The sequence below is a fragment of the Camarhynchus parvulus genome, chromosome 13, assembly GCF_901933205.1.
Source record: "Camarhynchus parvulus chromosome 13, STF_HiC, whole genome shotgun sequence".
Lineage (NCBI taxonomy): Eukaryota > Metazoa > Chordata > Aves > Passeriformes > Thraupidae > Camarhynchus > Camarhynchus parvulus.
Window position 1 is genome coordinate 16,773,540 of NC_044583.1, and position 13,301 is coordinate 16,786,840.

The 13,301-nt window shown below is 41.5% G+C and overlaps 1 protein-coding gene across 5 annotated transcripts in view; it reads right to left on the minus strand.

The window, feature by feature from the left end:
- CSNK1A1 (casein kinase 1 alpha 1) overlaps positions 1-13,301 on the minus strand; it is a 32,256-nt gene that overhangs the window by 11,421 nt on the left and 7,534 nt on the right. For 3 of the 5 annotated variants that reach the window (XM_030957104.1, XM_030957102.1, XM_030957103.1), the window contains exons 3-6: positions 8,920-9,046; positions 7,004-7,102; positions 4,547-4,630; positions 1,709-1,848 (exon numbers count right to left, since the gene is read on the minus strand). In XM_030957104.1, the coding sequence (XP_030812964.1) occupies positions 1,709-1,848; positions 4,547-4,630; positions 7,004-7,102; positions 8,920-9,046 (450 nt within the window). The remainder of the gene's footprint in view (positions 1-1,708; positions 1,849-4,546; positions 4,631-7,003; positions 7,103-8,919; positions 9,047-13,301) is intronic. The other 2 variants (XM_030957106.1, XM_030957105.1) reach the window with 1 other exon arrangement.

Below are 13,301 nucleotides of genomic sequence, written 5' to 3' on the forward strand. Positions count from 1 at the left end.
ACATGAAACCACAGACAAAGGGCTGAAAAATGATACTGAGCCCACAAATTCCAGCCTGCAAAACTTGCTAATTCCATTAGAACTGCAGATTTTAATCACCAGCAGCATTCAGTGAACCTGTACAGGGCCATGACATAAAATTATGTTTTCTGAGAAGGCAGTGGTAAATTCAGAAGCAATAAAGGGATTAAGAGTATCCATCCCCCACCCAGCTCATTGTTTTAATGTTTAATGCAATGATCTCGTAGTAGGAAACATTTAGTTCTGTAAATCTGCAGTGGGTACATTATTACAATATATTGATAAAAACAGTTTTCAGTATTTAGAAAACAGGACAATCCTCTCCATTATTAAAATAAATACCACTGCAAACAGCTCCTTGTGCACAGCTGTCATTACCTGTAGGAAAACATGTTCTGTAACAGCTAAAAGTACAGGACTAGAGGTTGAAATATTCTGCCATAAGCTCCAGAACTGGTTTCTCTTGATTACAGGAATGCATTACTTTGCCTCACTGCTGGCTTGACCTAGACAGTTTAGCAGCTTTTAGCAAGCACCAACCTACATTTCTAATTATAACACAATTCCCATTACCAGCAGTTATGGTGAAAAATTCAACTAAACTCAATTTTTGGTGCCCAACTAGATTCAAAATCCTTTGCAGATCCCTCCTTCACTCTCAGGTGCAAGCAAAGGTATTTCCTTACCAGAACTGCTTGGGATCTGTGAAATGCATTTATTTCAGAAGTGACACCTGTCATTATCTCCCTGAGCAACATGCCAAGCTGGCTTAAATAATGGCACTGACAAACAATAAAATACCCTGAAGGAACCTTAAGGAAATTAAAGCAAAAAAGGAAACATGGAGCATTTTAAAGCACCATTTGTGGGTTACATGTTCTGTTGAAGCTGACCACGAGAAATTCTGTCATTCTCATCTTGGTTAACACAAAGGTCAGAGGCACAGACATTCCTGGAAGCTTTAACTATCCTAGAGAGGTAAAGCCACACTCTTCAGTTATCCAATACAATTTTTAGGCACAGAGGTAAGGAAGAGAGGCATCCCTTGATATCCCATAAATACCTAACACTTCCAAACAACCTGAAGTGCTCTCTCCACTAGAAAATGCTGGATTCTGTAGGAACAAAATGCCTTTGATCCAAAAGATAAAAATGTGTTTGTTGATTAAGCAAAGCTCTAATAAATATATCCACACACATGTGTACATACCTACAGACATAAAACTAAAATACAGTGTGACTGAAGGTATTTAAGTCTTGCTTGCAGGCAAAAGGAGAAATAATGGTTTACTAAGTTGAAGAGAGTGGGAAAACAGGCCAGACACCAGCTTTAGAACACCCTTTCTGAGAAAGGACTCTCAAGCCAGTCAGCAGTGCTGCCAACAGGTACCAACACATCAGCAAAGTGCACCATTTTATGTGTGAAGGGCCTCTGACACACCCACATCAAAGTATGGCTTAGCCTTTAAAAAGCCAAAATAATATGCAGAACATCCACCTGATGTCTGCAAGACACACAGTCTCTTCAAGAAGCAAATTAGGTGCTTGGATTTTCTCCCCATCCTCGCACAGGCAGCCAAAAGGAATAACACTTGCAAAGAGATGGATACACTTTTCATACCAAATGAGCTCAGACTCTTCAGAAGCTTCCAAAGAGCACCCTGCACCTCCAGAAGGTTGCACTCACCTCTGCTCAATGCCAAGGTGTGCATTGATGCTGGCATATCGAGCTGTGCCAGTGAGATTTTTGTCTTCTCTGTATGGTATGTGTTGCCTTGTCCTGTTGTCCCGGTACTTTTTGGCCAAACCAAAGTCAATAAGGAATAACTTCAAGAGAAATGAAAATAGGTTAGATTCCTATCCAAAACCCCAGATTCTCAACTTCTTTCAGTAGGCATTAGCTATGTTTTAAGACACCCAGACAATGTAACAGCCTACAGTTAAAAGAAGCAAAGTAACAGTGCGGAGGCGCAACCAGCTTTAACTAGTCAGTTAAAAACTCAATGGTGAATTAGTTCAAGCCTTTTCTCAATCCCCTGCAATGGATTAGATGGTGCTACTCAGCCTCTGGAGCTTAGTTCTACCACTATCTTCTATCACTACTGTAGTCTGCTGAGGGAGGAAGATGTGTGAAAGCACATCCCAGACCCCACTGGCACACAGGGCTCACACATGGAGTTAAGGGCAGCTTAAAGGGTTGCACATCCTGCAAGCTCCTGTCCCAAAGAACAGTGGCCATTCTGCAGAGCACAAGGCCAAAACCTTCCCCAGCAAACAAGACAGCTTGTTCTTGGCTCATTTTAAGGCTCCCAGAACACTGCCACAGCAGCAGGACAAACTCGCTGGTTTTATTTAACACAGCCAGGAAGCTGGAGCCAAGGAATGGATCCAATTTGGGTTTCTAATAACCAAGCTTGCCCAATGATTTGGTATTTAGCAACCTGAGTGTGTGGTAATTAGTGTGTGGTAATCAGTGTGCTGCCAGCCAGCCCACCTACAAAGGGTCATCCAGGCTGTACTTTCTTGGGCAAGATTTCAGGACTCGGCAAAAAAAGCTGAGGCAGAAAGAAGCACATAAAGAACCTTTCAGACTTTGAGCTACAAATCCTGATTCCAACACTGGATTAATGCTACAGGATCAAGGACTACAATCCCTACAGACTGATCAGTGCTGCAAAATTAAGTTGGGTGGGAGCAGAACATGATGGAAAGAAGACATTTAGAGTTTGATAAAGTGTCAGTAAAAACCAATCTGTATCACCTTAAAGCTGATTCCAGAACTGAAGATACATCTTTAAAAGCAAACTAGAGACTAAAATACATCCAAGGCTGAAATGGGGGGGTCACTGGCACACTGGAAGTGCTGTGAACTAGGAAGTTCAACTCTGTTTGAAGTATCCAAGATACTGCAAGTTTCTGAATTTCAGAGTAGCTATGGCTCAGAATTCTGATTCAAGAAGATTTACCAACTACAGTAGCCTAGACAGGAAAAAGCAAAGCTAAAATCCTCTTAAACTTCTAGTGTCAGAGCAGTGTCAGAGCTGGGGTTGAAGTCTTGCCATGATTTACATGCAAACACAAGCCATAGCAGTGCTACACTTGCTGTTCAGGTCAAAGTCATCCTGAAAGCCCAGAATGCTTGGAGCAAGGGATATAAACCCAAAATTTTAAATCAACTCCACTGCTCAGACAGCTCAGCAAGGTGTGGGTCTTGGCTGTGCTGCACCCACTACAGGCAGCTACTCAGTGAGCATGGATATGTTCCCTAGCTACCAGGAAATCACCTGATATGCCAGGAAATATTTGATATTGAATCCCAAAGCAGACAGCATAAGGATCTATGTGATTGCTCTGCTGTGACTTTCCTAGAAGCAAAGCCTGAGCTCGAATGCAATCCCTCATTTTCTGATTTGGTCCACAACACAGACCTGTAACTGGCTATTATTTCAGAGCAGCAGCTTCCCTGGGGAAGTTTGCTCTGTTCCCTAGCTCAGGATCAGTCTGTGTTCCCCTGTGGATGGGCTGAAGGCAGAGGAGTGAGCCCCTCCTGGAAAGAACTAAGCTGGGAGACACAGGCCAGTTCGGATGAGCACAGAATGTCCCAGTGCCAGTTCCCAGATAACCTCACACCACCTTCATTCTGTTTGTTGCACTATCAGCAGGAAACTGGAGAAGTAGGGCACGATTTTTGCCAAGAGCAACTAGAGGAGTAGATCAAAGTCTGTGCCTCTGATAACAAAGTTTCAGAAGCAGACAACAGAAGCCTGTCAGCTTGTGTACAGCAGGAATCTGCCTGGGATTTAATCCATGGAGACTACTGTGGAAAGCTGTGGACCAATGGCCAAGCTCCTGAGCAGTGATTCATATTCAGCAATTTCCAGCTGTCCTGCTACCAACTGGCAAATGTCTTCCTCTCTCTGCAATTCATCTTCTCTTCAAGAGTCAGGAATATGACATTAGACACAACAAGATAAGCTCCTGCTTCTCCAAGACGCAGCTTGTTGGAGTAATTTCAGTTTTTAAGGAAAATGGATGAAAATATTAAGTCTTCTTTACACATTTGGGGTGGTTTTGAAAGGAAACTGCACGGGGAGGAGTCTGGCTGAAGTGGTAACAGAACTTCTCCACATGCATCCATAGGAACTGCAGGAAACCTTCAGCAAGGCAAGCAGGAGCCCTGCTATTTCATATCTATCCTTCACCACACTTTTAGGAGATTGCCTTTTGAGTTGGAAAGACCACAAATAAAACCTGCACCTGAAATCGAGCACGTACATTTAGCCCTATCAAAGTTTAGAAATAATTCCACAATTTAAACAAGCGCCACAGGGAAACATCTTAGTAATGTTACATGTTTGCCAAGTATGTCTGAATAATGCCAACATAAGAGGTGCTTTTGCAAGGTCTACATTCTCCAGAAAAACAAAATAAAAACAAAAAATAAACCAAACAAAAAAAAAATAACCGAAACAAAAATAAAGCACATGAATTTGGGGTTGAGGTTGGAATAGGAGACAGTTCAGACCTGGTTTAATCCTGAGAAAGATGGGTCCTGAGAAGTACTAACAGTCATGCTTCTTTTCCTCTTCCCCACTGGAGATTCTAAACACTGAACAAACAATAGAGGGTGGCAGTGCATCAAACAGTCTTGCTTACATTGCAACATTGGCCGGCGCAGACAGGCAACACCGAGGCGTTCGAGAAAGAACAGGGTAGCCAAATGCCATCCTTCTTCCACCAAGCACTGTACTTTTCAAAAAAACTGTATCTTTCCATCTTTTTTTTGAGTCATATTTTGATTATTTATAGTGGTATTATTTTTTTTTCCAAGGAGAAAATTTGACAGATGGGACAAGGTAAATTTCAACTGTGAGCCGCTCCAAAATGGCACTGCCTTAACCAGGGATAGCAATGGTGACATTTGGCTCTATTAAAAAAGGAAATTCAAGTTTTTGCTTACAAAAGCAGCCTTTGGTTCCACAAACTGCCCTTCCCCCATAAGATATTTAGAAAAAGTAAAATCTTCAGTAAGGAAGAGGTAGAAGGCATTTAGTCACCTTAAAGTTTACTTTCATAAGCATGCAGGGCTTACTTCTAGCAGAGCTGGAAATTTATCTTTTAAGGTGGGAGCAAAATTTCTCCCAATCACCAAATTATAATTTGGGGGAAAAAATCAATTTAATTTTTTTTTAAATATAACTGACAGGAAGCTACTGGAACAAGATTACCATGCTGTTCTAGTCTTTGTGGCTGATTTTCTTTGAACTGTGTAGACTCATCTCTAAAAACCCCAAAACTACACTTGGTTACAAAAAGAAACATTAACTATTGTATGGTGGCAAATGTTTCCTAGACAAAGCACTTGATTCCAAACTGAAGGAATCCATTCCATATTTTGCTCATGTAAAACTATTAATTTGCACTTGGGTCAGGAACTAACTCCCTAATCCCCTGAAACATAAGTGAAGCCCATGCCCACAGTGCTTTACCACCATATCATTGCATGGCTCCCTAAAGGGAAAAAATCAAATGGTTTGTAGGCAATTTTGTCTTTGATTTCAGCTGATGCAAATCTAATGTGTTCCTCCTGTAAAGTAAGCAGAGCAGCAATTTCTAGGCCATTAATCCACACCAAGATGAACTGGAGTGCAGCAATGCCAACCTAGCATGACTGTGCAAAAGTATAGAAAAATGGCCCAAAAAGAACAATTGGAAATCAGAAACTAAAACTAGGAAAAAACCAAAATAAAAGTTTTCAAGTTCTACTTTGAGTCATGCCAGAGAATTAAGGAGCCTAAACTGCTCAACACAGCAGAGAAAAATAGAGCTGTACAGAGTGAAAGTATGAAACTTGGGAACAAACAAAGTTTAACAGCAACAGGATTACATAAAGACTGTCTTTGAGTTAGAATTACAAGCTTTTCCACCAATGGTTGTCTCTAAACACTCAGTGCATGGCACCTCTTCAGACAAGAGCTGTTATCTCACATTATCCAAGCTTTCCCCTTCTAATGCTCATGGCCCTGAAGTTGGCATTCATACAGGCAAACAAAGGTAAACATTTTGATTACTGGTAGTGCCTAACCAGATGAGACATCCTGGGATGGCATCTAGAGAAGATAAGTGGGAATCTTGCTTCCAATAAACAGCTTGATCACGTACATTTGTCCTGAAGTTAATTTCTAATCAGTAGCATGCTTAATGCATTGCCAATGCTGCCTGTCTGCCCGAGCTCAACATACAAATTGCAGGATTAAGCATATTTCACTCAAGAAAACTAAAAATAAAATGAAAAAGTTGCCTTCCAGGCAGGAAACATGCACTTCTGACTATGTTTACCCATCCCAAAAAGTGCAACAACCTCAGCCCCCCCCCACCCTCAGCTTTTTTTTCCCCCACAAAGTAAACTGAGACAAATTTTTTGTTGTACAGCAGGTATTCTACAGCTTAACAGTTTTCCATCAACATAATTGCATCATTTCTTTTATTTATAAAGGCATCTGCATGTTGGCTCTTGTTCTTATCCACAATTCTGATGGTTGAAGAGACTTTACCAGTCTGTCACTGCAAGGTTTAATGCCTTGGTGACTGGTAGGTCAGGAGCTCCCACGTTGCACAAATTGTTTTCATCCTAGGAGGTCAGCCCCAAAGCCAAAGATAAGATTTGACTTTATCATAGAGGAATAAAATGCTATGACTACAGACATCTTGAGAGAAGTAGCCAAGTATTCTCTAGGGTTAGCTTATAACCTTGTTGCAAGTCCAGAAATCATCTTGCAACCAAGTGCATCTCCCAGGGTGGGTCAGAGACCCAGAGCATTTACAGGTGGACACCAAGAAAACCAAGTTCTCACACCCAAGAACTGTGGTTTAGCATCCAAAATAGCAGTTTTAGCAATGGATTTTACAAAAGTTGTGCAGCTGGAATCAAATCACACAGGCATTCCCTCTGCAGCTTGGAAACAAAGAGCTTTGGACTAACCTTATTACAGTGACGCCCAATACCCATTAGGAAGTTATCTGGTTTAATGTCTCTGTGTATAAAATTCTTTGTGTGCACATATTCAATTCTACTGATCATCTGTAAAAAAAACCAGCAACATGTAAGATTTCAAAGAGAGCAAGACATTTCATTAAACCTTCAATGAAAGCATGAATTTTTAGTGTTACCTTCCTCTGCAACTTCAGTTTATGCATTTGCTTAATGAAAACCAATTTTTTAAATGCTGAGTATCTTGTTTTCATGTTAAAGTTCCACATATTGGTCAGAAACTGGCAGATTAAATACCTGAATAATTCCCAGACACTGAAGTTCATGTTTCTAACTATAGCATCCTATTAAAAAGTAATTTTTTTCATTGTTTCAAAGCTTTTATAGCTACCACAAGCGAATTTTAAAGCTCATTCCCTCCCCCTGCCCCAGTTACTCATTCATCTGGTTATTCATTCATCAAACATCACTTTTTCAGGTACGAGTTTTCATGGAGCAAGTCCCAACGTGATGGTGGCCCATCCTGCCATAGCTAGGCTACCCTGATCCCAGAATATCTGGAGACATGGAGAAACTCTGGCACATCTGTGTCATCACACAGGGCCAGCCCATTTCCTGTGGGTGAGATCACAGCCATGGTTATGTGGCACAGCTCTGCAGCTCCTCAAACACTCCTCTTGCAGCCTTGAGTTGTTACATCACACCCTGACAGCTGTTTGCTGGACTGTGCCCTAAAAGCCACTTCCGAGCGCTGCCATCCCCCATTTCTGCCTGTTTCCCAGCTGACAGCCAATTAATGCTCATCACCCTAAGGAACAGTGCACAAACCCCTCGTGGACTCCTGGAGATGCTGTCACACCCAGACTCTGGCTAAGTGAGCAGGCAATGGCTCTCTAAAGCAAGCACATCACCCTCCTAGGGCAGTGAGAACAGGGACAGCTGACCTTGTCTCCAGACAAATGCCTTGAGCTTCCTTGGCCAAGAGCCTGGGATTCTACGAGCATCTGGCTGAGTGACAACTTGGTACTGATATCTATTACGTAATATTAGATGAAATTTCAACTACCATTGAAAAATTCAACTTGAAAAACCCTCAGTGCTTCTCAAGGAGCTGAAGGAAGCACAATCAAGCCATTTATTAAGCAGCAAGAAATAAATATGGCTGCTCATTTCAAATGCTGTATTCTCATGACCAAGTTGGAAAAATACCAACTGCTATAAAAAAAGACTTAAGAGAGTTTTAGAGGCCTTGATTATGTTGGAGGTAGAGTGGCATCTCCACTAACAGCTTTAAGAACTGTCTGTGAGGACCAAACAAGCAAGGCAGTTATTTATTATTAGCTCACTGTCTGGTCCTAGTGATGCCTTGGATCATTTGTCCTTGGTCCCCAGCTAGAGCCGGAATTGTTTTGTCTCCCTGCTCTGTGCACAGAGCTCACTATCCCATCATATGAAGCTCAGAACTGCAAACTAAAGCAGCACAGAATGTGAAAAATAGAAAAGCTAAAACCTGAGGCATCAGTAGAGGCTACAGGAGAGTGTGAGAGCACAGGGACAGACTTACATGCTGTCACCACAGGTCCCAGTGAATCAGATCACCCACAACTGGAGACTGTTTCAGCCCCCCTACCACAGACCCCGTGGTGATAGTGGCAGTGAATCCACCCAAATGAGTGTGAATATTTTCATGAAGTTGCCCTTAAAGCAGCAGCACAAAGGAGCTGGCAGCTGCAGTGCCCTCCCACTCGGTGCACTTTGTAAGGCAGAGCACACAGAAAGCACCACCACTTTGTCCTCATTTATGTCAAGTGTTCACTTAGTGCATAAAACACTGCATCAATTATTTAACCCACTCTGCAGGAACCCCCCAGGGCTCTGAAGCTGCTCCCACCCAGGTGTGCACGTACCTGGTCTGCTAGCATAAGTACTGTTTTCATGGTAAACCTGCGAGAACAGAAGTTGAAGAGGTCTTCCAGGCTGGGGCCCAGAAGATCCATGACTAGAACATTGTAGTCCTTTTCTTGACCATACCACCTGCAAGAGAGGAAATGATCCAGCATTATTAGCAGGAATCCTGATGCAGTCCAGGCTACCCTCAGTGCTCTCAGCTGCAAGGGCACGTTGCTGACTAATGTACCATCTTGAAAGCTAATGAGAAATTAATGCTGGTAATATCTTATTTTTCCTGGAAACAAAAGTCTGAGCACAAACCAGAACACACAAGTTGGCAATCTTCCCCGAAGAGAAAACACTACTCCACATCAACAACCAAAATACCAAACACCAGAATGAAAATGCAGCCAAAGCAGCAGTGTCCTTATACTGAGGGGTGTGTACAACCCCTGGACTGAAATCCCTCTGCAGGACACTTTACTCTCATTGTTCCTGCATCATTTCACTCCACAAAACCATCTTGACGTGCCTTAGGCTTTGTTTTCAGGTCTGACTTCTCTGCACCAGACCAAAGCAGTTCACTCACATAGTTTTTCATTTATTTCTCAATTTTAAAAATGCCAATCAAGTTCTATTTCCAATTAAGTGAAAATAAAGGCTCTTTATCAGGCTTTTAGTATCAGAGAGAAAGCAGCACTTAGGTGTCAGAAAAGAAAAAGCAGAAACATAACAAAATATTAACTGCAGCTATACTATGATAATAACTTTTAAGTGCCTAAATACATCCATTTTGGACAAAAATAAAGGCTAACAATGCTGTGAGGACGAGCAGAAGTCCTTCTTTGGATGTTTTCCTTTCCAATCCATGTTTAACATTTCCACCCTAGCCCTGCTTTATTGGGGTGGTATCTCCCCAGCCAAGCTCCTGAGCAGGCCTGGAGTCACCCCCTGGACTCCTGCACATCTCAGTGTGCATCTCCACCCTTGAAAGACAGGGGTGGAATATTCTCCTCTCCAGTCCTTCTGCACATCCCAGATAACTACAGTGAAGTGACAGCTGTGAGTGAAAAACTGTTTTGAAGCTGACAGGGCACCTGTTTGATCAGAAGGCTGTAATTCTGCCTTTTCTAAGCTCCCGGTCCTTACATCAAGGACCTACTGCCAGCAGTCCAGGGAGAATTTTCCTCAATTTTCCAACAACAGTGGTAGAGACAAGATGCCCCAAGGATGTGCCTCATAAGAAGAGTATGCAGATTAAAAAAAAACCCTCAAGATTCAGCTAAAGTAGCAGCTGGGACTTAAATATCTGTACAGACACTGTATTTCCACTTTAGGCAATGACTCCAGTACATCAATGCATGGTAGTCTGGAAAACAGTTACCACTGACAAAGTCAACAAATTCCTAGGTACTCACAGGATTCCAGGCTTAGCTTAGCTGGGATAGTAAAATAAAATGTTTACAAAGCCAGAGAGAAAAGATTCTATATTTGGATTTGTTTCAGGAACTATTGGCCTGTACCTTCCCACTGTCTGGATCCTAGGAGAAACCATGCCCTCCATTTCTGCATTGTTATAAATCTGATTAAAGTTACATATGAGCTGTGGCTCACACTCCCTGTTTTACACATCAGTCTAAGACTTTATTCATTCTCTGCATGAAAATGGGATGTAGAAAATATGTATTTTGAAAGCAATCATTCAAATGAAATGTCAGCAGAACAGCTTTGTAAACAACTCCAGGGGTCACAGGTGAAAATGAAACATTATGGTCACCTAAAGAAATGAAATTGGAGCAAACGACCTGCCTAGGTATTCTGTCCTATGAAATGTAGGTTTGTTGAGAAAAAAAAATAGTGAGTAATGGGTTGAAATGAAGAATTCTAAGGAGTAAATCAAGATCTAGATAAAGTACCATTTTCTTCAAGGGATGGAATTCTAATTGAGATGCTGAGTGTTCAGCACAGCAATGGTTCAGTGCCCAGGAGATGCAGTGAAGGGAAAAAGATCAAAGATCAGCCTTCAGTGGAGGCAAGAAAATTGAGTCCCAGCCTCATAGACAAGGTGAAGCTGATGCAAAGGAAGCCCACCCTGGAAGGTACATTTTAAAAACCTTTTTGTTCCTCCACAGGGATCTGTTTGCAGAGTAAGTGCAGTAATTCAGGATGATTGCACAACCTCTGTTTGCCCTATTTCTATGTATGAACAAGAATTCTCATCTCCTGACCACTCTGCTCTGGTGGAAAGCACATTCAATTCTCCAAGACAAAGAAATAAGGCAGAACCTCTTAATATTTCATTTTCATGTTTACCTGCTTGTAATTCCTCACTGAAGACTGTGACACCTATTCATTCCAGCTGGCAACTGGAACTTCTTCCAAGGTATCACAGTGTTTTATTTACTTTGCTAACACTCCAAGTAAGTTTTCATTTCCCTTGGAAGATCTCCAGGGAAAATGGGATTAAGAAGTAAAGCAACATCATGTCCACTCAAGGTGTAGGAGCTGCTACTACTGGCAGCTCTGAATGAAAGAACTTCAGGAGTCTTGGCTTTTCTTAGGAAAACTTGGATATTAGGATATATAAAAGCTGGTGTCCCAAAAAGAGATCTTCCCAAGTTCTTATATGCATCAGCAGAGAAACTTGGAGTTATCTCCTAATATGAGGGAATGATTCATACAAAGCCCTGGGCAACTATTAGGTGGCACTGGCATCTCAGAATACAAGCGTGCCCACGTGTCTGAGAGACCCATGGACTTCTGTCAGCACACCTGAAGTCCTTTGCCTCATGAAGCAACACATCTTAAGTAAGGGAGAGGTTTGGAGAGGAGTAAAAAGTGGAAGCAAGAGACTGAACTACTTGAGAGCCATTTTGGGTGGGTAATTACTCTGATTTAGTTACAAACAATGTACTATTTCAAGAAGAGAAGCTGATTTACCAGAAAAACTTCTCCTGATCTTTCTCTAATTGATTCCTAGTGTGCTTTACATCCTTACACAAAATATTAACAGGACAGAATCATGAGGAATAGCTGAGTGTACCCTTAACCAGGCAGTGTCACACAAACATCTGATACAGATGTCACAAACCTACTTGTGCTTCAAGGTGTGCCCAAGCTCCCAGGCAGGAAAATGCTTCATCACTCTCCCTTCCCTCATCTGTTCAGAGCTACATAATCAAACTACTCCAATTAGTCAGAATACAGTAAAGCTCTTTTATGAAGCTTTCTATCAGAGCATGGTTAAAGGCTGAGCACAGTGACCTGAATTTGACTTCAGTGACTTGTCTGTGTGAAAGACCAGAGTGGACACGTCACCAAGTTTCCAAATCATGTGGTGTGAGAGCCTCGTCTATAACCCCAGCATAAACACAAAGCCGAAATTTTATAACATCTTGGATTTCACGATCTGAGCTCTGTGGGAACATCCAAGTCACACCACACAGCAGTCTGAAAGTGTTTAGTTCTAAATAACACACAATAAAGCAGGTATGATGTCAGGTCACATGCCAAGTGGATGTTTACTTGAACTGACATGGGGTGGGTTTTAAATTCTCTTGACTAACCTTGAGACAAGGAAATGAAGGCTTGATGCATATCTAGCCCTTGGTGGCAAACACTGTAGTCAGCTCTACCCAAACTTAAAATCCTTCTGCCTTTTCAGAGCTGCATCTTTCAAAAAATCAGTGATTTCTATTTCAGCAACTGTGTATTTTGTAAATAACGTCAAGGACAAAAGAAATGTTTGAGGAAATGTTTTTTAATAGCTGGGTTTGTTTTGTTTGCATTTTTTATTTGTTTTACCTAAGAAAACATTTCATTTGGTTATTAATAGTATTTTTTCACATCTTCCTTTGAAAGGGTCAAACAGAACTAGGCAAACTAGCAGAGGAAGGGGGTGAAGGGCTAAAAGAATCACACAGAAATTCCAGCTCAGTTTCACAGTACTGTGTCACTCACACAATTCCTGTCAATAACCAGCAGTTTCACTACACTGGCAATTATAATAATTACAACGAGGTAACAAACCCAGCACAAGTACCCAAAATGTGTCAGAAATAAATAAAAAGATTCAGGAGATTCACATTAAAAAAAAAAAAAAATCAAATTCAGATCAAGACAAAGCAAATTACTGAATTAGTAAATGGCAAAGAAACCCCAAATCCCAGAATTCTGAAGATATGGAGGCAATAAAGGCACCTCCCTTTGCCTACAGCTTATACAAAAAAAACAGAACATGAGCTCAATATCACAAAAAAACTGTTCCCACCACCAGACAAACCATGACAAGACCATTTTGTTCCAACTTAATAAAAGCTCTCCTCAATCAACACCTGCTTTGCCAGGTAACCCATCCTCCACTAAAGGCTTCTGTCAGCTCCATCACTGACTATTCCCC